The sequence below is a fragment of the Amblyraja radiata genome, chromosome 6 (genome assembly GCF_010909765.2).
Source record: "Amblyraja radiata isolate CabotCenter1 chromosome 6, sAmbRad1.1.pri, whole genome shotgun sequence".
Classification (NCBI taxonomy): Eukaryota; Metazoa; Chordata; class Chondrichthyes; order Rajiformes; family Rajidae; genus Amblyraja; species Amblyraja radiata.
The window spans coordinates 53,482,570-53,510,378 of NC_045961.1; the positions used below are offsets into that span (position 1 = coordinate 53,482,570).

A 27,809-nucleotide genomic window follows, 5' to 3' on the forward strand; every position below is an offset into this window, starting at 1 on the left:
TTTCACAAATGTCAAAAAATTTATTTAGAACTGTTCCATAACCAAAAGTACATCATAAATAATACGTACAAGTAGTATGTGGTCTTTAGCATAATAGTACATGTAATGCTTCATACAGGCAATATAACCTGACATAAAACCTTAGCATCCCTGTTTCTATTATTTGTAACAAAAAGTGCAAGTACTAAAGGAATGCTCAAAACTAAAATATAATACTGAATTATTAATGTTACATCACCATTCCACTTAACAAGCTTAACTAAACCAATCATATTGTTCAGCACTGAGTGAATTAATGAATTGGAACAATTGTGAATGCTACAAGATATTCCTGCCCATTGTTCATCATAGTAAAACAATGGAAAAATTAAATTCCTCAATAACTTCTGTTCTTGTGCATTGTTTGTGTTTCCAACCCTAAGTTAAGGCTACTATTAGTTACTTGTACTAATCAGCTCAGCTCACTAAGTGATAATAAGTAAGTGTTCACATCTACATCTCTATTGAGCCAAATGGCGAAGTTTGGAAGTACCAGTTAGTTCTCTTTACTATAAAACGGCCTGTAACAAATCTATTTACTGTATCAACGGTTAGTATAGGTGATTTTTTTTTATTAGGCTTGGTTATTCATAATTTAGCATACAATATGTTAAACCATTATCTTTACAATGCCAGGGTATATGAAAGTAAAGTAATTCAAAGAAAACTAAATATTCCTGAAGATTAAATACAATTGCAATGGAGTGTTGTCATAGATGTCTTGTATCCCTTTTATACCTTTGGATGGAGAATAGCCAATATCAAACTCTTGTAAACTTGGTCAGGAAGTTAATTGTAAACACAAAATTGGGTTCAAGGTCAATAGGATAAGGACAGAAGTAATAACCTGCTATTATTGTGCAGAGCCAAAATATAAATTAGAAACTTAAACTGGAATTTTGGAAATGAAAATCATTGTTTAACATGGGCCACAGGGGGGGGGGAAACGTCAACCTCATCCGAAGATACGCATGTACATGAATGAAGCTCTTACAGGCAATATATTTCCATAAAATGATAAAATTAATTATTGTGTACAGGTGGTGCTAACAGTGTCCTGTGCTGCATCTTTTTTTTTTTTTAAGATGCAACTTCTTTAAAGCTTTGTTCATGGGAAAATCAGGTCTATTACCTTTGCAAATGATTAGTTTGGTTCTTGATAAATGAACATAGTCATGTGGTTTCGTCCATGTATGATGCCCAAACTGTATCATTTCTTTTGCAATGCACTGTACGATTATTAACAACGGTGTACACTTCAACCATCCAACAAAGCAATGCACAGAATCATGAAATTAATCCAATGATAACTTGTGGAAGAGGAAGATAAAGTGTTATTGATATGCAGCAGAGTTTTAAATTGGGGTGTAACTAATAAGTTCTCCAACATGAATAAAGGGGCAAAACTATAGTTCATTTTGTTTAGGTTAACACAATTAAATAATTTGACATAACTTCACCTTGACTGAAAACATGTCAGTTAGTTTAATTATTTGTAGAATAAAGTGCTTTAATTGTATGTATCCAGTCAGCATTAATGTATAACTGATTTTCAAGGCTCAACTTGTCAATGCTGTCTATTTTATGAACCCAAATGTGCAAACTTAATTTTCATTGCTCTAAGACTTCACACAGTACATATTACTCAATGCCATCCATTTTATGAGGTGATTTACTTTGAAGAATTACACTGAACCAAACTCAGCCATCCATGTTGCATACTTTTCAAGATCTGGAAGCAGAAACTGATTTGGAGATTTTCTTCAGAGACTGTTCAAAATCATCCATTGTTACAGGCATTTGTAATTCCTCTTTGGATAAGGCTTTGATTTCCTCTGGGGACAGTCCTTGAATTCGTCGGCGCATTGCCATCATGGAAGCATCTCTAAAAAGTTAACAAAAATTGACAAAAATAGTTAACAAAAATTGAAATCACATGTGGTTAAAGTGCATATTGTCAGATTTTAATAAAGGCTATTTTTACACATTTTGGTTTCACCATGTAGAAATTACAGCAGTATTTATACATAGTCCCCCCATTTCAGGGCACCATAATGTTTTGGACACAGCAATGTCATGTAAATGAAAGTGGTCGTGTTTAGTATTTTGTTGCATATCCTTTGCATGCACTGACTGCTTGAAGTCTGTGATTCATGGACATTACCTGGGTGTTGCTGGGTGTCTTCTCTGGTGATGCTCAACAGGCCTGTATTGCATCTTTATCTTATCTTCGTTTTGGGGGCTAGTCTCCTTCAGTTTTCTCTTCAGCATATAAAAGGCATGCTCAATTGGGTTCAGATCAGGTGATTGACTTGGCCACTCAAGAATTGACCATTTTTTAGCTTTGCAAAACTCCTTTGTTACTTTAACAGTATGTTTGGGATCATTGTCTTGCTGTGGAATGAACCGCCGGCCAAGGAGTTTTGAGGGATTTGTTTGAACTTGTGCAGATAGGATGTGTTTATACACTTCAGAATTCATTATGCTACTACCATCAGCAGTTGTATCTTCAATCAAGAAAAGTAAGCCAGTACCTTCAGCAGCCATACATGTCAAGGCCATAACACCCCCACCACCATTTTTCACTGATGATGTGGTATGCTTTGGTTCTTGGGAAGTTCTTTCTCCCTTCCATACTTTGCTCTTGCCATCACTCTGATATAAGTTAATCTTCGTCTCATCTGTCCACAAGACCTTTTTCCAGAACTGTGGTTGCTCTTTTAAGTACTTGGCAAACTGTAACCTGGCCATCCTATTTTTGTGGCTAACCTGTGGTTTGCATCTTGCAGTGTAACCTCTTTATTTCTGTTCACTAAGTCTTCTGAGTACAGTGGTCATGGACAAATCCACACCTGACTCCTGAAGGGTGTTTCTGATCTGTCGGACAGGTGTTGGGGGATTTTTCTCTATTATAGAGAGAATTCTTCTGTCATCAGCTGTGGAGGTCTTCCTTGGCCTGCCAGTCCCTTTGCGATTAGTCAGCTCAGCAGTGCTCTTTCTTATTAATGATGTTCCAAACAGTTGATTTTGGTAAGCCTAAGGTTTGGCTGATGTCGCTAGCAGTTTTATTCTTCTTTCTCAGTCTCATAATGGCTTCTTTGACTTTCATTGGCACAAATTTGATCCTCATGATGATAAACAGCAATAAAAGTTTCCAAAGGTGATTGAAAGACTAGGTGGTGAGAGCTCTCTTATACCTGCATTAAGGAGGCATTTAAACACACCTGAGCAATTACAAACTCCTGTGAAGCCATGTGTCCCAAACATTATGGGGCCCTGAAATGGGGGGACTATGTATAAACACAGCTGTAATTTCTACATGGTGAAACCAAAATATATGAAAATACCCTTTAATAAAATCTGACAATGTGCACTTTAACCACATGTAATTTTTTCTATTACAAATCTCAAATTGTGGAGTACAGAAGCAAATAAATAAATGATGGGTTTTTATCCCAAACATTATGGAGGGCACTGCACGTTTCGATATTTACTGTTCTGAGATCAGTCTATTCTTATCAAAGTTCTTTTGTTTGATTATATTCTATGAAGTGCCCGGAATATTTTCTAATTTTAAAATGTTAAATGAAAGCCAGTTGTTGCAATCAATGGATAGAGCTGATTTTATACCAACACTGGGACTCAAATTATAATCATCAATGTTGGGGTGGAAGATTGCAACCTTCATGTGGTCTGCCCTGTTTCGATGAATGCAATCAACCCGGCGTGCACAATCAAATAAGATCAAATAGAACAAGTTATCCTACTACTTTAGGCTGTGCACGCCATACGCAAGAAGAAGATCATCAAGTTTATTAATGTGAATCAATCAGCATAATTCCAAGTTAATATTGGATTTTACAACATGTTAATCAGGTAAATACATTGGGGAAAAAAAGTTAACTTCTCAAACAGTAGGACCTACGCATTATCTCCTAAAGCCACAACCAAACTCAAGTTGTTTTTACTTCCGAACCTCTGCTATCTCAACAAAGATATCAATTACAACGGATTGAATGCAGCAGTGTATTATATCTTCAAATTAACCTTCTGACGTTGAAGAATGGGTAGTAGGCTCGTAACCTCCCAGCTATTATCAGGCAACTGAACAGTTCAGTGATCAGCTAGAGTACAGTTCTGACCTCCCATCTACCTCATTGGAGACCTTTAATCAGACTTCAATGTTCTATCTTGCACTGAATGTTGTACCACTTATCCTGGATCTATGCATGGCTTGATTGTATTCATGCATAGTCTTTTCTTTGACTGGATAGCATGCAAACAAAAACTTTTTATGGTACCTCGGTACACATGACAATAATAAACTGAACTCAGATTCTCGATGGGCCGCAGCAGCACTTTACTGCCAGAGAGAGCTGTTCCTTTCAAAGCAAGTTTGACTTGCCAGTTACTCTTACACCAGGATTATCAGAAACATGCTTCAGTTTGGATCTGGATCCAGTCAGGTACTGATTCCCATTATTTTTTACACCCCCAAAAGTGACTCTCGTTCATCTTAAACTAGAGTAGGTATCAGAACAGGGAATGACCTGATCCATCCCATCTGTCCATGCTCCGTCTCCACCAATCCTGGTAATAGCTCATCCAAAAAAAACTGTTCCCCGTGTTTAAATTTGGCATCGGGTGTAACCGTTATTTTATAATGGGCCCATCAGTAAAACAGAGAAAATCAGGAAGCCTTGGTTAGAAGAATGCTGAAATGTGATGAAATTCTGACATCGAAACAGGGGAAGCCAATAGAGGATTTAAACACCACGTGAATTTAAATTTATATTGGAAGATATAAAAGCAAGAAACGTCTCTAACTTGCATACATGCTTCATAATTTCCGATACCAAGGGAAATTCAGAAATACTAGATTGATCAATCTGATTAGCAAAGTTTAAGAAAGAGTTAGACAGGTTCATGGATAGGACAGGTTTGGAGGAATATGGGCCAAAAGCAGACAGATGGGACTAATGTAGCCGGGACATATTGGCCGGTGTAGTTAAGTTGGGCCGAAGGGCCTGTTTCAACGCTGTATGACTCAATCTCAATAGTCTAACATAAACCAAACATTAATTTAAACTTTGCTAATTGATCGATTGATCAATTTCTGATTTTCTTTTGGACATTGATATGGGGCATTTGATTACCTGGTTGGGTAATTTTATTACCAAACATTGGTAACATTGGTATTTTAAAAACAATTAAAATACCAATCTACTTTAATATAAAACACTGGCATTTTATTTTCAACAGTACAATTAAAATCTTGATTAACTTAATTAATGTTTTTTAAAACCATTACTATTAAATAGCTCAATAACCCTATCTCAAAACGAACATCTTGTAATTGGAGCATGTTGCTATATTTCGAAAGACATCAAGCCATTTTCTACATCTGCCATCTTATTGCCTGAGTATCCTTACCTGCATACGTTTGTGATGTCTGCTCCAGAATAACCTTCCATCTTCTCAGCAATTACTATAACATCAACACCTAAAGCAACATCTACCTCTCGTAAATTGATTTTCAGCAGTTCTGCTCTTCCACTTGCTAATAAGAAAAATATATAGCTTTAAAAACTGCACAGCAAATTGCAAATTCAAGAAAAACAGTATTAATTGCTCATCAATAAATGCTCAAGAGTCACGGCGGTACGGTAGCGCAGTGATAGAATTGCTGCCTTGCAGCCTCAGGTTCGATCCTGACCATGGATGCTATCTATATGGAGTTTGTACGTTCTCCTTGTGACCTGTGTGGGTTTACTTCGGGAGCTCCAGTTTCATCCCGCACTCCAAAGGCGTACAGGTTTGTAGGTTAAGTGGCTTGGTAAAATAGTAAATTGTTCCTAGGGTGTGTAGGATAGTGTTAGTGTGCGGAGATCGCTGGTCAGAGCAGACTCGGTGTGCCAAAGGCCCTGTTTCCGCACTGTATCTCTAAATTAAACTAAATTGACTTGAAATATGCTATAGCCTTATTAAGGCACTAATCATAAAAGCCTTAAAATAACAACCTGTTGGCAGGGAAATGTACACTCTTTTTTCCAGTCTTCTCTTCAAGGCTTCATCTATATCCCATGGAAAATTTGTGGCAGCCAAAACCATTACCATTCTTGATGGATCCTCATTGTCTGAACTACCCCCCACACCTAAAATAATAAAGTACATTAAACATCTTAAACAAAATGTTAATGAACAATTTTCAACATCTTACCAGTCAAAAATAAACCATGCATTAATTTAAGTTTTGCTAATTAGATTGATTGATCTAATATTAGTGATTTTCCTTTGGTATCAGAAATTATCAAGAATGCAAGCGTGAGATTTATGCGTGTTTTGTCCCTCATCGCTATCTATTCCACATGATCATGCTTGCCCATTTTAGTTATTCAACTAATGTTGTTATCCCTGAGGGGAGCAAATGCAAATATTGATTTATCATAGGTCAATCAACAGAGTAATATTTCAAGACATTAAGCAAATGTTACGTATCAAATATAAATTGCTTTTCCTTCAACCTCCAAAGCACCCAAACCAATTAACTTTTTCAGGAAACAGAACCATAAGTTTATTTTTTGCAAATGGACAACAAAGGCACAGCGGTAGAGCTGCTGCCGTACTCCGTCAGAGACCCGTGTTCGATCCCGACTATGGGGTATTACGAAGTTTGCACGTTCTTCCTGTGACAGCGTGGGTTTTATCTGAGTGCTCTGGTTTTCTCCCATAGTCCAGAGACATGCAGGTTTGTAGGTTAATTGGTTGCTGTAAATTGTCCCCAGTATGTAAAACAGAACTAGTGTAAGAGAAATCGCTGGTCGACTCGGACAGGCTCCATGCAGGAAAAAATTTCCCGATGTTGGGGGAGTCCAGAACCAAGGGTCACAGTTTAAGAATAAGGGGTTGGCCATTTAGGACTGAGATGAGGAAAAACTTTTTCAATCAGAGAATTGTAAATCTGTAGAATTCTCTGCCACAGAAGGCAGTGGAGGCTAATTCACTGGATATATTCAAGAGACAGTTAGATATATCTCTTAAGTCTAACGGAATCAAGGGATATGGGGAGAAAGCAGGAATGGGGTACTGATTTTGGACGATTAGCCATGATCATATTGAATGGTGGTGCTGGCACGAAGGGTCGAATGGCCCACTCCTGCACCTATTTTCTATGACTCGGTAGGTCGAAAGGCCTGTTTCCAAACTGTATCACTAAAACTAAACCAAAGGCCTTGAGAAGTATGCAAAGCTATTTCCTGACTCATACCAACTGCTAATTATTTTTAATGAGTTAGTAATATATAATATTCAATTCCAGGAGATAATGGTATTTATATGCAAACAAACAAGCTGCCTTAACTATTATTTGTGTCCAGAAGTCACAATAGTAAATATATCCACACATAATTTAAAGACAGATGACATACCATCCATCTGAATGAGCAGCTCTGATTTGACTCTGCGGCTGGCTTCATGTTCATCAGAAGTACCTCTGCGACTACAGATGGAATCAATTTCATCGATGAAAATAGTTGTCGGCGCATAATATCGAGCCTGAAGGAAGATCATAAACACATAACATTTGGAAGAGAATGGGTTAATTAGGGACAGTCAGTTTGGTTTTGTGCAAAGCAGGTCGTGTCTTACTAATTTGATCAAGTTTACTGATAGAAGACAGAGGTTTGTGGTGGAAGGACAATATTTAGGGCGGTGGTCTGTGACCAGTGGAATTCCCCAGGGATCTGTTGGGACCTCTGCTGTTTGCAGATGATTCCAAAATCGTTTGGGTCACTGTCTGTGTGGAATGCTGTCAAAGTTTACAGTGGGATATAGATCAGCTACAGAAATGGGTGGAGTAAAGGCAGATGGAGTTTAATCCGACCAAGCGTGAGGTGTTGAATTTTGGGACATCGAAAGAGGAAATGTTGCAATTAATGGCATGAGCCTCAAAAGCATTGATGAAATGAATGGCCTAATTCTGCTCCCATGTCTTATAGGGTCCTACTGCACTCCAGCAAGCAAACGTGAATTAGTCAATTGAAAAGAGAATGCAATGATGAACAATAAAATGCAGGATGCAGCAAATATTCCCAAAAATAAATGCGATGGTCAAAAAGTTAGTGGCTGAAAGAAAATCTGATATCTACTGGCAACAAAGCTCAAATTGCTTTCAAAGCTTGCAGATGTAATTGAAGCTGGTGATAGTTTTCTGATAGCTGTGAACATCCTTATTAAAGTACAGAGGACATATTGTTCTTTACTGAGGTACAGAAGGGAAACTACCTCGAGCACAATAAATAGCTGGGGTAACTCAGCGGGTTAGGCAGCACCTCTGAAGAATTGGTGACAAAGTTTTGAGTCGGGACCCTCAGACTGTGTGTGTGTGTGTGTGTGTGTGTGTGTGTGTGTGTGTGTGTGTGTGTGTGTGTGTGTGTGTGTGTGTGTGTGTGTGTGTGTGTGGGGGGGGGGGGGGGGGGAGGAGGAAGAAAGCTGGAAAAGAAACGTTGGATAGATCAAATCCTGGCAAGTGATGCGTGTGTACAGATGGGTGGGTGACTGTCAAGACAGGTGTAGTAAGTGACAACGGCAGGAAGTGAAAAGACAAAAGGGTATCAGATAAGGAGAGAACAGGACCTTCTGACCCTCGCTTAGTCAACCCATATCATCAATTTCATTCCTCCTCTTCTTTCTTTGTCTGACTCCCTTTTGTCTCCTTTTCACCGCTAGCCTTTGTCACTTACTGAACTCATTGCCAACCAGACCCCCTACCTTGTATCCACCTATTACTTTCAGAATTTGACCTACCCTATCTCTCTTTTCCAACTTTCTTCCCCCCCTCCACCTCTTCTCCCCGACTACCCATGTGCATTAACCCTCTCACCAAATGCACAAAGCAAAACTAATAAAATTTACTCAGCACCCATTATGACCATAGCATATATCAGCAGCTTATATACACATTAAAAAAAAACTTTACTCACCATTTCAAACAACAACCGAACCAATTTTTCAGATTCTCCCCGATACTTGGAAGTTAACGTGGAGGAGGACACGTTAAAAAACGTTGTACCACACTCTGTAGCCACAGCTTTGGCAAGCATAGTTTTACCTGTTCCTGGTGGTCCAACCATTAGGACCCCCTGTAAGTAATAATATAGAAAGAACGTCAGGAGATTTTACTCAAACTTATTGTTGCATACAACTAAATTCATTAATTCAACATTCAAATTATACTATTTTCTTTGGCTCATTACACACTTAAATGTAAGTGTAGTAACAAAGAATTGCAGGTGCAGGTTCTGAAGAAGGATCTCAACCCGAAACCTCACCTATCCATGTTCTCCAGAGCTGCTGCCTGACCTGCTGAGTTACTCAAGCACTTTGTGTACTTAAATGCAGGTCTTTACTCTCAATCTCCATCTGCAAGTAACAGAAGACTCCCTACCTTTCTCAGTCTGAGAAGGCAGTTTCTCAGTGCCTTCCATAATGTTTGGGACAAAGACCCATAATTTATTTATTTGCCTCTGTACTTCACAATTTGAGATTTGTAATAGAAAAAAATCACATGTAGTTAAAGTGCACATTGTCAGATTTTAATAAAGGCCATTTTTATACATTTTGGTTTCACCATGTAGAAATTACAGCAGTATTTATACATTGTCCCCCCATTTCAGGGCACCATAATGTTTGGCGTAGTAATATTTGGCCCAGAGTTTAAATGGTATTTACTTTTACTTTGGAAACTGACTTTTTATATACCTTTCATACCTACATAAGTACATAATCACAAATACAGAGGAGTATCCCCTACTCCCAATTCCTCTGTCTACGCCGCATCTGCACCAGGCACGTGCCGTCAGGGTAGGCAAGGTAGGCAGTGCTTACCCTGACTAAAATTATAAAATGGTCATTATTTTATATATATAAAATATATATAAAACATATATAAAATGGTCATAAATAGTAAAGGCACGGGAGAATTATGCTTCCCTAAGAGATCGATCTTAGGGCGGCATAATTCTCCCGTGCCTTTCATCCGCGGTACATTCAAAACGCGGAAGTATGTGCTCTCACCAGGGTCTCCTCTAAATCCCGTAGCTCTGCTCTCAATCCCCATCCCCCCTTGTCCTCACCTTCCACCCTACCAGCCGTCACATACAACAGATAATCTTCCGACATTTTCGCCACCTCCAACGTGATCCCACCACTGGCCACATCTTCCCATCTCCTCACCTTTCGGCTTTCCGCAGAGACCGCTCCCTCCGTAACTCCCTGGTCAATACGTCCCTTCCCACCCAAACCACCCCCTCCCTTGGTGCTTTCCCTTGCAACCGCAGGAAATGCTACATTTGTCGCTTTACCTCCCCCCTCGACTCCATCCAAGCACCCAAGCAGTCTTTCCAGGTGAGGCAACCTCATCTATTGCATCGGCTGTTCCAGGTGTCAACTGCTCTACATAGGTGAGACCAAGCAAAGGCATTGCCCAACACCTCCGCTCATACCTACATAAGTTCGCATTTTTTTTCTCCAAAATATACCTTATTCGAGAAATAAATATTTACAATACATGATCCATCCGACATTTTTGTATTTACAATACAAAACTCCATCCGACATTCTTGGAGGCTATACATACATTCAATACAGGTTCCCCAAATCACAATTTTACCCCACATCCTTGCCACTCATGTTGCCCACTGGCGTGGAATCCCTTCCCTTATTTTGAGGGGCGTCTCCACCACAACCTGCCCCCCATTTTCAGCAGCGGAAGGAACCTCCAAGCTCCAGTTTCTTCCCCACCTTGGCTATTCGCTCCAGCCAATTCTTGTCACACGCCTCAGCCCCCCCCCCCCCCCCCCCCCCCCGAACCAGATTCCCAGCACCTTAAAGAAGTCAGGCTTGATGGTGAAGGGGACGGAAGATCGGTCGGGCCAGTTGACAAAGAGCATGGCGTCGCTCTTCCTGCGGTTTACCCTGGCTCCCGTGGCCGACTCAAACTGGTCACAGACGCTAATCAATCTACGGACCGACCCTGGATCTGAGCAGAAGACGGCGACATCGTCCATAAACAGGGAGGTTTTGACTTGAGTGCCCCCACTGCCTGTCAATGTCACTCCTCTTATGCTCGCGTCCTTCCTGATGGGCTGAGCAAAAGGTTCAATACAACAGACGAACAAGACGGGAGAGAGGGCAACCCTGCCTGACTCCAGACCTGACGGGGTAGCTGTCTGATTCCCACCCATTGATTTGGACTGCACTAGATATCGGTGTAGAGCAGTTGGATCCAATTTCTGATTCCCTCCCCAAAGCCCATTTTGGAGAGCCGTCCCTCATGTACGTGTGTGATATCCTGTCGAAGGCCTTCTCCTGGTCCAAGCTGACTAGGCAGGTATCCACCCGTCTGTCCTGCACGTAGGCAATGGTATCTCTCAGCAGCTCCAGGCTGTTTGAGATTTTCCTGCCAGATGCAGCACAGGTTTGGATCACCCGTCCCAGAGCAGACTTGACCCGGTTGGTAATGGCCTTAGACAGGATCTTGTAATCAACATTCAACAATGTGATGGGTCTCCAATTCCTTATATCCTTCATCTCCCCCTTCTGCTTGTAATTTAGGGTGATGCTGCCCTTCCTCATGGAGTCTTACATGCTGCCGGCTAGAAGCATGTCGTTGTACACTTCCAGCAGGTCCGGGCCCACCCTGTCCCACAGAGCCGAATACAACTCGGTCAGTAAGCCATCGCTTCTGGGAGTTTTACTCGAGTCAAAGGAGCTAGTCAGCTCCTCTAGGGTCAGTGGTTGGTCCAGGCTCTCCCACTTGCTGTCCTCCGAGACCTCCGTGATAGAGGACAGGAAGTTCTGGGAGGCGGTGCTGTCTGTGGCCTTTCTGTCGTACAAATCCATATAAAAGGATTTGCAGATCCTCAGCATGTCCATCTGCAAGGATGTTACCGAGCCGTCCTCCTCCCTAAGGCTGTTCATCACAGAGCTCCCCCTGTGAACCTTATGGAAGAAGAAGCGTGATCACGTCTCATCCTGCTCCACGTGGTGGACCCTGGATCGGAAGATCTTAGAGGATTCAGAGGTAAAGAGCCGAGCTTGCCAGCCCTTCAACTCTCTAAGTTCCTCCCTCACATCCACCCCCTTGACTGCAGAAGGAGCAGTTGCTGCAAATCTGTCTGGAGTTGCCACAATTCCCTCTGACTAAGTCTTGGTCTCTGAACCCCTTTAATTATAAAGAACATCTTGATGTTCTCTTTGGTTGCTTCCCACCAGTGTGTTGGGGAGTCAAAGAGGGGCTTCACCATTCTCCAACATGCGTAGTCCCTCTTTTGCACCTCAATGTTCTCTGGGGTCAACAGCTTCACGTTTAACTTCCATGTCCCTCTGCCTGCCTCTGGTCCTCCTGTAGATGATAGGAAGCCTGAAGGAGGCAGTGGTCAGAGAAGAACACCGGCGTGAGGTTGGTGTGTCTAACCGTGACAGCCTTCGACGTGAAGAGGAAGTCTATCCGCGACCGGACTGAACCGGCCGATCTGGACCAGGTGAACCGCTACTGGGATCCACCTACAGGGTCTCTGAAGGCGTCGCACAGCTTTGCGTCTTTTACCGTCTCCAGCAGGAGCTTGGATGTGCTGTCCAGTCTGTCCACTGTTGGATCGTCCAGCCGCATCGATGATGCAGTTGAAGTCACACTTTAAAAAAATAAATACATACATTCATACATTCAAAACAGGTTCCCATGTCCAGCAGCGGAAGGAACCTAGACTGTGGTCCTTCCCCCCGAGCCTTGGCGTTGGCTGCACCGAGCTTCAGTGCGTCCCTCAGCACGTACTCCTGCAGTCTGCAGCGAGCCAGTCGGCAACATTCCCCGACGGACATCTCGCTCCACTGGGTGGTGAACAACGCTCGGGCAGACCAAAGAGGGTCTTTCACCAAGTTGATGACCTTCCAGCAGCACTCGATGTCAGTCTCTGAATGCGTCCCTGGGAACAGTCCATAAATCAGAGTACTCTGTGACGGAGCTGTTCGGAATAAACCGTGACAGGGATCCTTGCAGACCTCTCCAGACTCTCTTTGCAAATCCACACTCTGCAAAGAGGTGGGCAACCATCTCCTCTCCATAGCAGCCGTACCGTGCGCTGGTAGTGAGGTTCTGACGGTGCAGGAAGGATCTGACTGGGAGGGCTCCCCTCACCGCCAGCCAAGCCAGGTCTTGGTGCTTGTTGGTGAGTTATGGCGATGAGGCATTTTGCCAGACAAGCTGGGCAGTCTGCTCTGGGAACCACGCCACAGGATCCATGGAGTCATTTCCCTGCAGTGCCTGCAGGACGTTCCGTGCTGACCACTGCCCGATGGACTTGTGGTCAAAGGTGTTGGTCCGGAAGAACCTTTCCACGAACGACAGATGGTGCAGCAATGTTAAGCTGACAGGCACCTTGCGTGGCATCTGCGCCAGGCCCATCCTTCGCAACACCGGGGACAGATAGAAGGTAGTGACACATGGTGCCCACGTGCCTTGGCTCTACGTTCCGCCTGAAGGTGGCCATCAGGGTGAGGGCGACGTTGGGCACGTTTTTACCCGTTGTCTGCCGTCACACGCATTAACCAACCTGATCTCCCGGTGGTTCAGCACTTCAACTCCCCCTCGCATTCCGAATCCGACCTTTCTGTCCTGGGCCTCCTCCATGGCCAGTGAGTCCCACCGCAAATTTGAGGAGAAGCACCTCATATTTCGCTCGGGTAGTTTACACCCCAGCGGTATGAACATTGACTTCTCCAATTTCAGGTAGTCCTTGCTTTCTCCCTCCTTCCCCGCCCCTTCCCAGCTCTCCCACAGTCTACTATCTCCGCCTCTTCCTTTCTTTTCCCACTCCCCCCCCACATTTTTCTGAAGAAGGGTCTCGACCCGAAACGTCGCCTATTCCTTCCCTCCATAGATGCTGCCTCACCCTCAGAGTTTCTCCAGCAATTTTGTCTACCTTCGATTTTTCCAGAATCTGCAGTTATTTCTTAAACAATACAGAAGACTTGCAGTTGACTTAACCGTAGAAAAACAAAAATATAAAGAATAGAAACAGAATAATTTAAAAGTACTATTTTCTGGGGTTGCAAGAATAGAGCTATGGTACATGTTCAAAAAACGTTAAATGTTATTTGTAACGTTGGTATTTAAAATATGGGAAACCTTGTCTGAAGAATAAATAAATAATGCTATATCTTTACAGATCTCCAGTTATTTGTATTCATATCTAGGCACTACTCACGATGAAGGATATCAAAGTTGTTTACCAGCATCTTACACGAAATGAAAGATTTCAGTTATACCTTATTACCAAATTTTGAGAATTCTCCTTTCAAGGTAAAAATTAACGCAAGAGTCAAAGTAGTATTTAAACTGTGTTTTAAATGGAATAAGCAGGGCTAAACTATTTATTATGACAGGTGTGTTAGGAAACAAGGGGCAGATACATTTCAGATTACAACAAATATCATTTTTACCTTCCATGGTCGCCTTATTCCTTTGAAAAAGTCTGGCATCCACATTGGTAACACAACTGCTTCTCTCAAAAGCCTTTTAGCATCTTCTAAATCAGCGATATCATCCCTGAATAGAAAATGAAGACGGTTAGTTTTTTAGTTGTGACCAAAATTCAAGTCCTTGCCAAACAATAGTTTAAAGATATTTCAATACCAGTGGACATTGGGATTCCTGGATATTATATCTCTCTCCAGTACATCAACTAGATCTTTATCATAACCAGTTCCATCAAATTTCTTCCCATCCGCATCTCCTGCTGCTTCATGTGGATTTCTTCTACCCTGTATTCAAGATAACAAGATCATTATTGCTATTTTTTCGCTGTTCAGCAAATACATTAAATACAACAAGTATATTCAACAACCTTGCATTAAAAGCATGTACTCTCATTTCAGTCACACCTTCCTTCCACCTTCACTGTTCTCCATTGTGCAGTGTGGCTGTTCAATTGCATTAAATGAGATGAACTTAGACTAAGGCCTGGAGGTTCAAAATTGGGCATCATGAGGCACAGAGGACGCCAGCAGTAACAGAAGAAATATAAACCACTACCACCAGAAACATACACCACCACGATTACCTGGGATAACACAGTATTCAATTGCAATCAATTCAGATATACTATAGATGCTGAGATGTTACAGTGCCCTCCATAATGCTTGGGCCAAAGACCCATCATTTATATAATTGCCTCTGTACTCCACAATTTGAGATTTGTAATAGAAAAAAAATCACATGTGGTTTAGTTTAGTTTTTTTTAAGTTTAGTTTAGAGATACAGCACGGAAACAGGCCCTTCGGCCCACCGGGTCTGCGCCGACCAGTGATCCCCGCACATTAACATTACCCTACACCCACTAGGGACAATTTTTACATTTACCAAGCCAATTAACCTACAAACCTGTACGTCTTTGGAGTGTGGGAGGAAACCGGAGCACATGGAGATAACCTACACAGGTCACGGGGAGAACGTACAAACTCCGTACAGACAGCACCCGTAGACTGGATCGAACCCGGGTCTCCGGCACTGCATTTGCTGTAAGGAAGCAACTCTACCGCTGCGCCACCGTGACCGCCCCAGTGCTACTGTGACCGCCAAGGTTAAAGTGCACATTGTCATATTTTATTAAAGGGTATTTTCATACATTTTGGTATCACCATGTAGAAATTACAGCTGTGTTTATACATAATTCCCCATTTCAGTGCACCATAATGTTTGGGACACATGGCTTCACAGGTGTTTGTAATTGGTCAGGTGTGTTTATATACCTCCTTAATGCAGGTATAAGAGAGCTCTCAGCACCTAGTCTTTCCTCCAGTCTTTCCATCACCTTTGGAAACTTTTATTGCTGTTTATCAACATGAGGTAGGTATGTTACAATATTTACCTTCAGCGGCGCTGCAGTTCTGCCACTGGCCGTGTGCGCAACTTTGGCGCCTTTGAGGGGAGGGGCGTGATTAAAATGCCGTTTTCTCCTGCCTGTCCAAGATATATTTTCTCGGGCTGCTAGCTGATGCTGAAAAATCGTTCCAACTTGCGTTCTTGGAAGTTTTTATTGCCCTATACGAACCGGCAGTGTTTTTCCTGCCGATATGGGGTTCAAATTCACTGCAACCGCAACGTTCCAATCGATCGCGTTCCACAAAAACCCACTCGCAAGATGATTTAAATGGCCATTAATTTACGGGAATTAAACATTAAATTCCTTCCATTTGGCCTATAAATTCATGATGAGATTTTAAAATCATGTAATATTGTGAATTCTTGTGTGAATGTTATTTGGACACATAGGCTATTTAAAAATGTTAAAGATGTTTAGATCTAGGAATTGAATTTTGTGATTAGCTACAATTAGGTAACTAACTAATTATATGCTTTAATTTCAGGTCATCCAAGTAAGATTGTTTCATATTTGTTTCAGAATGCTTCAAACTATAATAACTGAAAATGTCTTTCAGCTCTCTTAATTTTTAAGAAAGTTATGGGCTTTTGACTGTCCTCGATCACAGCTTTTGTGTTAATTCAATGGAAAAGCAATAGGGAACAAGATGCTAGTTTCCGAGTTTGAAAATGGCCATAACTTTTTTAATACTGAAGATATGAAAGTGAATTAGGTGTCAAATTAAACTTCTTTTTATGCTTTATCTGATGGGATAAATTGCAGACCTGATTTTTTAAATCTCAAAATTTTGTAACATTGCTACATGAGGACCAAATTTGTGCCAATGAAAGTCAAAGAAGCCATTATGAGACTGAGAAAGAAGAATAAAACTGTTAGAGACATCAGCCAAACCTTAGGCTTATCAAAATGAACTGTTTGAAACATCATTAAGAAGAAAGAGAGCACTGGTGAGCTTACTAATCGCAAAAGGACTGGCAGGCCAAGGAAGACCTCTACAGCTGATGACAGAAGAATTCTCTCTATAATAAAGAAAAATCCCCACACACCTGTCCGACAGATCAGAAACACTCTTCAGGAGTTGGATGTCGATTTGTCATTGACTACCGTCCGCAGAAGACTTCATGAACAGAAATACAGAGGCTACACTGCAAGATGCAAACCACTGGTTAGCCGCAAAAATAGGATGGCAGGCTAGTTTGTCAAGAAGCACTTAAAAGAGCAACCAAAGTTCTGGAAAAAGGTCTTGTGGACAGATGAGCCAAAGATTAACTTATAAGAGTGATGGCAAGAGCAAAGTATAGAGGAGAGAAGGAACTGCCCAAGATCCAAAGCATACCACCTCATCTGTGAAACACAGTGGTGGGGGTGTTATGGCCTGGGCACGTATGGCTGCTGAAGGTACTGGCTCATTTATCTTCATTGATGATACAACTGCGGATGGTAGTAGCATAATGAATTCTGAAGTGTATAAGACACATCCTATCTGCTCAAGTTCAAACAAATGCCACAGAACCCATTGACCGACGATTCATTCTACAGCAAGACAATGATCCCAAACATACTGCTAAAGAAACTGAGTTTTTCAGAGCTAAAAAATGGTAAATTCTTGAGTGGTCATGTCAATCACCCGATCTGAACCCAATTGAGCATGCCTTTTATATGCTGAAGAGAAAACTGAAGGGGACAAGCTCCCAAAACAAGCATAAGCTAAAGATGGCTGCAATACAGGCTTGGCAGAGCATCACCAGAGAAGACACCCAGCAACTGGCGATGTCCATGAATCGCAGACTTCAAGCAGTCATTGCAAGCAAAGGATATGCAACAAAATACTAAACATGACTACTTAATTTACTTTCATTGCTGTGTCCCAAACATTTTGATGCCCTGAAATGGGTGGGACTATATATAAACACTGCTGTAATTTCTACATGGTGAAAATGTATAAAAATGGCCTCTATTAAAATCTGACAATGTGCACTTAACCACATGTGATTTTTTCTATTAAAAATCTCAAACGGTGGAGTACAGAGGCAAATAGATAAATGATGGGTCTGTGTCCCAAACATTATAGAGGGCACTGTATGTTACAGTTGTACAAGACGTTGGTGAGACCACATTTAGTGTATGGTGTTCAGTTTTGGTCACATGCTATAGGAAAAATGCTGTTAAGCTGGAAAGAGTGCAAAGAAGATTTGAGCATGTTGCCAGGACTTGACGGCCCTAACTAAAGGAGGACTTTAGGCAGACTGGACTTTATTCCTTGGAGCACAGGATGATGAGGGGTGATCTTATAAAGATGTATAAATAAAAGATCATGAGGGGAATAGATAGAGTAGATGCACAGAATATTTTACCCAGACTAAGAAGTAAATAAAATATGATAAGCACACCCCTCAAAATGCAAGGCATGGTGGCCCACGCTCATAGAATGACATAATGTGACAGAAGGGGGAAACAAATGTGGAAAAAAAATGACAACTATCCATTTTGAAAAAAAATGTTTTAACAGTTTCAACAAACCGTGTCAAATAACCAAACATAATGATTGATTATATATAATTTTTTGACGAGTTCTACAAGATAATTTACAAGCAGGGTCACATTTTTACCTTGTCATCTTTCCCTCTAACTCTGGAATCGCCCGTGTATTTGCTGCTCGGCTTTTCAGCTCTACCAGCCTGCTGACCTCGACCTACAACTCCTCGTGCCTGGACAACCGGCGACTCTTTGCGCAAGCATTTAACCTCACGATTTTGCCTCTTCATCAAAGGAGTTCTGTGAAATTCAACACGTAAAACAGTTATGCATTCCCGTAACAAAGTGTAACGAGCAACCCATGTTCTTAAAGAGACAGTGGCGTCTGATTACTGTGGGGACGTTCAGTCTGCTCTAACCAGAATCCATTATAAAGAGGTAGACTGTATATGGAATGAGATGCCAGAGGAAGAATTGAGGCAGGTACAATAACAACACTTAAAAGATACTTGGACAGGTAAATAATAGGAAGGGTTGAAAGGAATAGGGGCCAAATGTGGGAAAATCTGTCTAGAGTAGATGGAGCACCTTGGTTAGCATGGGCCTGTGGGGCAGAAGGACCCGTTTCTATGATTCTAACTTGCGGAGGCAGTAAATCTTCTACATGCTAGGTAAAATCTGGTGCAGGATGCCGGAAATCAACAGTTGTCACTGAAATAAAATTCACATCATTAATTCTTTATGTGTAGAAAGGAATTGTAGATGCTGGTTTATATTGAAGATAGCACAAAGTGCTGAAGTAACTCAGTAAAACACGAATAGGTGATATTTCGATTCTGAGGAAGAGTTCCGTCCCTAAAAGTAATCTATTATTTTTGTCCAAAGGTGCTGCCTGACCAGCTGAGTTACTCCAGCACTTTGTGGCTATCTATTAGTTCTTCATGGTCAACCTTCGCCAAAGTTGTGAATGTGATAGTTATCATTGTGATTCCTTTATTGTGACAGTGTAAAAACCTCAGACTTATTAACCCATCATTGAACATAATTTAATTCTAGCACCTCAATATCTTATCTGTATTTCCATAGTTTTTGTAGCATTGTTTTCCTTATAATACTGATAAAGAAACAAGTTATACTTAGTTTCCAAATAGAATTAGTGTAAGTGCAATCCATAAACTTTACAGAATGAACACTGTTTGCACACCTGTGCTCAACTGGAATAGGTGGTGGCCAAATGCTGGGATCCCTGGAAGGCTCATCTTGCTGAGGTGCAGAGAAATCAGTTGTCGGTTTCTCTACCCTAAAGCTTTCCAAAGTGTTCACAATGCTCTTCACCTGCTCAAACTCTTCAACCAACTCCTGCCGCACCTGCAGAACAAAACTCAGTTCAGTGCACAATTTCGGAGACAGAATTTCTTTGCATCCTTCTTAAAGACTACATTTATATTTAGTTTAGTTTAGAGATACAGCATGGAAACAGGCCCCTTGGCTCACCAAGTCCATGCCGACCAATGATCACCCATACACTAGCTCTATGTTATCCCAGTTTCGCATTGAACACAATAGGGACAATTTACTGAAGCCAGTTAACATTCAAACCTGTATGCCTTTGGAGTGTGGGAGGAAACCAGAGCACCCGGGGAAAACCCATGCGGTCAAGGGAGAACGTGCAAACCTTACACACACTCCATAGTCAGGATCAAACCCAGGTCTCTGGCGCTGTAAGGCAGCAACTCTACGGCTGAGTCACTGTGCCAAACGTTTTAATTTAATAACCCGTGCATTAAAATTATATCACTCTGGCATTTATTTTGGAAAGTAGCAAGTCAAGATAGTTTAAAGCTTTTTTTTGTTACGTGCTATCCAGTTAGCGAAAAGACTATACGTGATTACAATCAAGATGTCCAAATGGCATGCAGTGCAGCCTTTCTATTTAATCCAGCTAATAACCGAATAGGGATAAGATGTTATAGTAAACACCAAATGAGTTATTCTAGTTTGTGTTTGGCCTCAGAAGACCAAGGACAGACAAGTTGGTGTTGATGTGGGGATGGGAATAGGGAGGGGTGTTGAAAGGACCAGCAGCTCAGCATGGCTGATGCAGAAGAGTGCGTATGCTTGGTTTTACTGATGTAAAGGCCATGCCGCAAGCACCAAATGCATATCTGCCTCATCTGAAATGGTTGTTTAGGTCCCTGGATGGTGGCAAAGGTGAAAAAAGGACGTTTTGCCATAAACTGCTTACCCGTACCAAAGTGAAAATGTGTGGCTGACATAAGAAAAAATGTATTGTTCCTCTTACAGTTCAAATGGAATATGTTTTATGTGATCACTTCCATTTTATACAGGGAGCTTCAATGAATAGAGTTAGCATGTGGGATCAAGGCAAATAAAGGCCTATATATATATATATATATATATATATATATATATGGAATTAATCACCAGTAGGGGAAAGCCAGAAAAGCTACTGGAAGCAAAGAATGAGGTGCAATGGGGGATGCACGTCATGTTCTGAATGCAATGTTTTCAATATCTCACCATCTTTGCTAAGCAACTAGCAGGCAATAGAGGTAGTCAAAGAATACCTAAACAACCACCAAATTAAAATACAAGGCAGGAAGAAATTTCATAATGAAAATCATACCTGCAACCATTTCACCTTTAATGCTGGATCACGTATTAAATGAGTGTGCTTCTGAATCTGCTGGATCACTCCTTGGTAGTAAACCATTGAAGAATCATAGTTTCCTAAAAGGGCATACTCTCTCCCTTTCTTCACATTATCATAAATTTCTGCTAAACTCATGGTATTCCACGCACCTGAAAGATTAAAAGTATTAGGAAATCAAATTACATGCATTAAAGTCCATGTTTCTATTCGGAGAATTAAGGTTGCAGGTCCACACAAGAAATAGAAGCAAGACTGGGCTAGTCGGTCCTTGGTGACTGCTCTGCCTTGCAATGAAATCAGAGTTGAGCGTCACTTTCATGCACTACTCTCCAATCCCTCACTTTCCTTATTATCTAAGAATGCATTGCTATCTCTTGAATATACTCAGGGACTGATTCCCTAGCACTCATGAATGGGGAAATGCAGCATTACACTACCTTCCAGTTGAACAATGTTTGTGTTAAATGGCTAACCTATTTGGAGACTGTAACGTGTAGGAAGGAACTGCAGATGCTGGTTTAAACCGAAGATAGACACAAAATGCTGGAGTAACTCAGCAGGACAGGCAGCATCTCTGGAGAGAAGGAATGTGTAACGTTTCGGGTCGAGACCCTTATTCAGTCTGAAAAGGGTCTTGACATGAAATGTCACCCATTCCTTCTCTCCAGAGATGCTGCCTGTCCCACTGAGTTTCTCCAGCATTTTGTGTCTATCTTTGGAGATTGTGGCCCTTGGTTTTAGACACTACATCCAAGGAAACATAAAGTCCACATCCACTCTGTCAATCCCTTAAAGAATACTGCAATGAGATAATTTATTTTCTTCTAAAGTCAAGGCAGCAATTTTCTTCATGCGACAACCCACAAAATGTCACTGTGTCTGTCAGTCCCAAGTATATTTTTCCTTGGGCAAGGAGAGCAGGTATGTATACAATACTCCAGATACCATCTCTGAGTGAAATACTGTTACAACATTATGATCCTAGCTTTGTACTCGAATCCTCTTGCAATAAAAGCTAAAATATTGTTTGCCTTCTTAATTGCTTGCTGAAACTGTGTTTCATTAAAATGTTTTCTGACATTTCACATTTCTTATGTTATATTTCATCCAACATTCAGTTAGCCTGTTTACATCCCCCAAGGACCTTCTGCATCTCAACCTACACCATCACCTAATTGCAGGGCTCGAAATTAGCGGTTGCCCGGGTGCCACTGACCACCCAAAGTGCCGCCGGGCAACCTAAACGCCAAGTCATTTTGCCCAGCTTGGCACGCAGATACTGTTTGATACCGAAGATAGACACAAAAAACTGGAGTAACTCAGCAGGTCAGGCAGCATCTCTGGAGAAAAGGAAAGTGACGTTTTGTATCTTGTGTGGGAAAGATACTAAGTGTGGCATGACGGAGGGTCGGAGCGAATGACGGGCCCCGAACAGCAGCAGCGACTCCATCTCCTCCTCCTCCCGCCCCCCGCCCGCCCTGTTAGCGGCCGCTGCTGCCACTCCGCCAACGTCGCTTTCAAAACAAACCCTGCTGCACGCCGAGGCCAGGAGGAGGGAGGGAGGGAAGGAGGGGGTGGACCCCTTCCGCCATCTGAAGCGTCTGCACCGCTCGGCCCCGCACCTTCCTGTTGGTTGGCGGAGGAGGGGAGGCGGTGGCGAGATCCCAACTGCCTCCCCCTTTGGCGGCGGCACTTGGCGATGGACAGGCAGGGGCGGAGATCCCGGGGAGGGGGGGGCAGAGACGTCGGGAGTCAGACTGGAGCGGTGCCCCCAGGCCCACAGCCAGCGCAGAGAAGCAGCGCTAAACTCAGCTCAACTCAGCCTGTCCTGCCAGGTTATCCCTGCCTGGATTTACGGGAAATATGTCATCAGCAAACCTGAACATGGTGCATTTGACTCCTTCATCTGAATCAATGATACAGACCGTGAACAATTAAGCTTCAGATCCAGCTGGATGTGCTTCCACTCCGTTTTCAAGCAGAAACTAATGCGGATTTGGATCTGGTACTACAAGTTGTACAGTACAGGTCTAAAGAAATGTAATTTCTGTCTTGGCTCTCTTCTGTGCCCAAAGTACTCTCCTAACCCTTCATTTCATCCTTTGAAACTATAACTTAAAATTGACTGAACTAACTTACAGAAAGGTTTTCCCAATTAGAAACTCTTCATAACATTAAATGTCTCCAAATTCACCGCTTCAGTATATGGAAGAAAATCACGATTGAACTTTCATAATGTGGCTATACATTAGGCATCTCTGTTCATTCCAATCTATTGGAACACGATTTCAAACACTGCAACATACATCCTACAGAGAATGATTTTCCTGGAACAGTGGTGGTGATAGCAAGACAAATCTCCAAGGGTAATCGCACAACAAATTAACTTAATAGACTGCACTGTTTATTGCCTTTGTGCATCTCCATGGCTGGATGGAAGGACCGGAGGGTAGCTGTCAAGCCAGTCCCTGCTTGTCCCCCGAGGAGTGGAGAACCGGAGAAGAGGATGGAGGAACAGTGGTCGTGAGAGCAAGGGCTGGTAGAAGAGTGATCCGGAGTCTTACCTTCCGTACCCACAAGATCAACTGTGGGAGGAGCCTCCAGGGCAGAAAGGCCGAAGATGGCCAGGTGAGCAGAGGGACGACGGTTCGCTGGACAATCTGGACAGAGGTGACAGCTGGAGTAGCCTAGGGCACATCTGGATCGGCAGCTACTCTAGAAGAGAGAGGGCCCAGACCGGACTGGACTTTGAAAATGGCACCAAAACCTGGTGACTCTTGCATGCAGTCTCAGTGGACTATTTCTATGTACTTAGTACTAATCAGGGATTGTGTTTAAGTATGGCAATATTTTACTGAACTGTATGCAAAAAAAAAGAATTTCACTGTATTGTATGTACATGTGACAAAGAAGAACCATTGACCATGGCTGCACTGCTGTGTGCTATAGAGTCATACAAAGTGGAAACAAGCCCTTGGACCCAACTTGCCCCCATAGAGCATCATGTCCCATCTACACTATTCCCACCTGCCTGCGTTTTGGCCCATATCCCTCTAAACCTGTCCTATCCATGTACCTGTCTAAATGTTTCTTAAACGTTATAGTGCCTGCTATAGCTACCTCCTCTGGCAGCTCGTTCCATACACCCACCACCCTTTGTGAAAAAGTTCCCCGTCAGGTTCCTAGTGGCGGCGCGGCTCTGGCTGCAGCGGCTCTCCGGCAGTCCTGTTTGTTTTGTGTTTTTTGGGTTGTTTATTTTCGTTTTGGTTAGTCTAGTTTTGGTTTTTAGTTTGTGTTTTTTGGGGGGGGGGGTTGAAACGGGGCTTGCTGTCTCTCCCTGCGGGGGAATGCGACTTTTTTGTCGTATTCCCCTTCTCTGCCTCCGTCTGCGCTGAGGCCTAATGGCGGAGCTGGCGACCTCGAGGCTCAGGAGGCAGAGCCCGCCAGGACTCGCACTGAGCTCGCTCCCGTGAGGACGGCCCGGCTCGGGGCTGGACAGTGCTTTCGTGAGGGGCTGTGACGGCCGGCCCGAGGAAGGAACGGTGCTCCCGTCGGAGTGGCCGAGCTCGGGGAGGTACGGCGTTCCCAGCCCGAGGGAGAAGCGGCGCCCGGTCGGGGCGGCCCAGCCCGAGGGAGAAGCGGCGCCCAGTCGGGGCGGCCCAGCCCGAGGGAGGAGCGGCGCCCAGTCGGGGCGGCCCAGCCCGAGGGAGGAGCGGTGCCCGGTCGGGGCGGCGCCCAGTCGGGGCGGCCCAGCCCGAGGGAGGAGCGGCGCCCGGTCGGGGCGGCCCAACCCGAGGGAGAAGCGGCGCCCAGTCGGGGCGGCCCAGCCCGAGGGAGGAGCGGCGCCCGGTCGGGGCGGCCTGGCGCGAGGGAGGAGCGGCGGCCTGGCGCGAGGCTGAGACGGTGGCAGTACTCACGTGAGGGCGATCCGGCTCGGGGCTGGAACGATGCTCCGGGGGCTGGGACGGCAGTTCTGGTGGCGGTGGCCTGAGTCCGGGGTGCGGCTGCGTCAGCAGGTCAGCAGCTTCGACCCCCCCGGGCCGCGGTGTTTGAGCCGCAGGACAGGTTTTAGCATCGCCCGGGGGTATCGCCTCAGCGCAGAAGGAGAAGAGGAGGGAAGAGACTGCAGCCCTAAGACTTTTGCCTCCATCACAGTGAGGAGATGTTGGGTGGACTCACTGTGGTGGATGTTAATATGTGTTTATTGTTGTTTTTTATTGTATTGTATTATATTGTATGTATGACTGCTTAAATTTCGTTCAGACTTCGGTCTGGATGACAATAAAAGGCTATTCTATTCTATTAATTCTTTCCCCTCTCACCTTAAACCTATGTCCTTTGGTACTCGATTCCCCTACTCTGGGACAGATAATCTGTGTGTTTACCCGATCTATTCCTCTCATAATTTTGTAGATCACCCCTCATTCTCCTACACTCCAACGAATAAAGCCCCAGCCTGCGCTCCAAGGACTAGAGTCCTAGCCTACAGCCTGTTGTTTATGGGGGTTATCAATCTATTCATAAATTATTAAACATAATATTGTATTATTATGGTCATAATATATTATCTGTGCATAACATTTGCAGGTCTGTAACGCTGCTGCAAGTAAGAATGACATTGTCCCGTTCTATGACAATTTAACTGCCTCACACACACACAATGGGCACCGCCCTCCTCACTGTAACCCGAGATTGTTTCTTCCCGGCGCATTCCGTCTCCAGGGCAACCACCGCCCCTCAAGGCAATAAAAACCGAGAGCAGGCGAGGAGACGCTCAACCTTACTCGACTTAATTTACCTCGAACTTTCAATTCACTCATCGTTTGCAACGTTCAGTTTCATGCAGGTGGTGGACGGGCGGCAGTGGCATGCTGGGAGTTGTAGTCCGATGGGCAGCGGCCGCCAGCGGAGTGCGGCCCCAAGGACTACAGCCCCCACAAGCCTGCGCGGCGGCAAACAGGACTACAGCCCCCACAAGCATGCGCGGCCCGGTTTCCAACCCTGCGGGGCGGCGACTAGGCCGCGGGGGGGGGGGAGGGGGAAGAGTTGCCGCTCTATATATGAAGCTCTGCTGCGTGGGGTGGGGGTTTTACATGCCGATCTGACCGCTTCACCCCACCCGTCTGCCTTCCCCTTCACCATTACCTCCCCTCGCCCTGGTTGCGGGCAGAGACCCGACCTCCGTTACCTGCAGGGCACCCGGCGCCCAGCCGCTCCCCGTCCGTTATCCCGTTACCCCGGCAGCGGGCGCGCTGGAACCCACACGTCAATCACAGACACCCCTCTGACCAATCAGCGCGGGCGCCCTGCACGGGCCCGGGAGCATTGTCTGCAAATCAGTGCAGCGATGCAAAGCGATATGAACAGCGCAATATTAACCAAATATCTTTGATATTAACAGCATACAACCCGCACAATGCAATGGGAACAATGCAATCCAATAGGAATAATATAATACAGTGCAATATAAACAATGCAATAGGAACAGCGCAACACTATGCAATGCAATAGGAACAATGGGAACTTGGCCTTGCAACCATCCAAAGTAATCTGGATGTTTGCTACTGTCTTAAGGATGTCAAAAAACTTTTTTTTTAAACGTACAGCCAAAAATTGAAGAGACACAAAGTGCTGGAGTAGCTCAGCAGGTCGAGAACCTTCTTCAGGTCTATCCATGTTCTTCAGAGATGCTGCCTGACCTGCCGAGTTGCACCAGGACTTTGTGCCCTTTTATGCCCAGCTTCTGCAGTCCTTTGTTTCTGCAGCCAAAAAGATAGGAGCATTTGTGTTCCTGTTGTAATCTTTCCTACAGAATCTGCACATGCCCTTTGCAAAAACTAAATTAAGTTTGGAAACTAGGAACTGCAGTTGCAGGTACATATAAAAGACACAAAATGCCGGAGTAATTCACCAGGTCAGGCAGCATCTCTGGAGACATTAGGATTCGGGCAGTCTGACTCCAGTCCCGAAATGTCAACTATCCATATTCTCCAGAGTTTATGCCTGACTCGCAGAGTTTCTCCAGTCAATGACGGGGAGTTTGGTCTGTGTGATGGACTGGACATAGGATTGCCAACTGTCCCGTATTATCCGGGACATCCGTATATTGGGCTAAACTGGTTTGTCCCATATGGGACCGCCCTTGTCCCGTATTTGACTGCTACTACTCGGGTCGAGGGGACTGTCGGCTCAGAGCACCGCGTCCAGCCCCGCCTCACACATCCCAAAGTAGTACAGCCCATGGAGTGCAGCAGCAACGCCTCGCCTGTAACCCTGTCGGTCGGCAGCCCGGTCAGCTGTCCCACCTTCGGACCTTCGCTTATCGCCGACATCACCATCCCTCCTTCTCATGGCCGATCATCGGTTCATGATTTGGTTGGGGTGCCGGACTTTGCGCGCGCATCGCGCGGGCCAAACTCCTCAGCTGGCCCGCCAGCTGGGCTTTGTGTGCAGTCCAGCACCCGGGCCAACTCATCATTCACCCAGCCACGACCGAGTCGGTCAACGAATTGCCGTCAGGAATTTGTCCTGTATTTTGACCTTTTGTCCCTTATTTGGGAGTGAGAAAGTTGGCAACCCTAACTGGGCTACATCTACAACTCTGCAATTTATTTCAGTCTTGGACAGAGCTACAAAATCTGCACTACCTCTTTTAAAAAATAAATCAATTTAACTCTTCG

The 27,809-nt window shown here is 43.8% G+C and overlaps 1 protein-coding gene across 2 annotated transcripts; it reads right to left on the bottom strand.

The window, feature by feature from the left end:
- Positions 1-26,457, bottom strand: katnal1 (katanin catalytic subunit A1 like 1). Of its 2 annotated transcripts, none has more exons than XM_033022852.1 (11): positions 26,318-26,457; positions 21,103-21,278; positions 19,660-19,823; positions 18,590-18,755; positions 14,732-14,859; positions 14,539-14,644; positions 9,021-9,179; positions 7,467-7,593; positions 6,060-6,194; positions 5,473-5,599; positions 1-1,924 (listed from the first exon to the last, which is right to left on the bottom strand). In XM_033022852.1, the coding sequence occupies exons 2-11, from the start codon at positions 21,262-21,264 to the stop codon at positions 1,765-1,767; spliced, it is 1,434 nt and encodes a 477-aa protein (XP_032878743.1). In that variant the 5' UTR covers positions 21,265-21,278; positions 26,318-26,457; the 3' UTR covers positions 1-1,764. The 2 variants fall into 2 exon arrangements, with proteins under 2 accessions (XP_032878743.1, XP_032878742.1); XM_033022851.1 differs by lacking the exon at positions 26,318-26,457 and adding an exon at positions 25,928-26,038.
- Between the last annotated feature and the right edge of the window lie 1,352 nt (positions 26,458-27,809).

Coding starts and splice junctions, on each gene's coding strand:
- katnal1 (XM_033022851.1), bottom strand. CDS start 25,949: ATGAGTGAATTGAAAGTTCGAG. Junction 18,756..19,659: donor CCTATTCCAGTTGAGCACAG/GTGTGCAAACAG, acceptor TGAATTTCACAG/AACTCCTTTGATGAAGAGGC. Junction 5,600..6,059: donor GTACATTTCCCTGCCAACAG/GTTGTTATTTTA, acceptor TTTTCTTATTAG/CAAGTGGAAGAGCAGAACTG.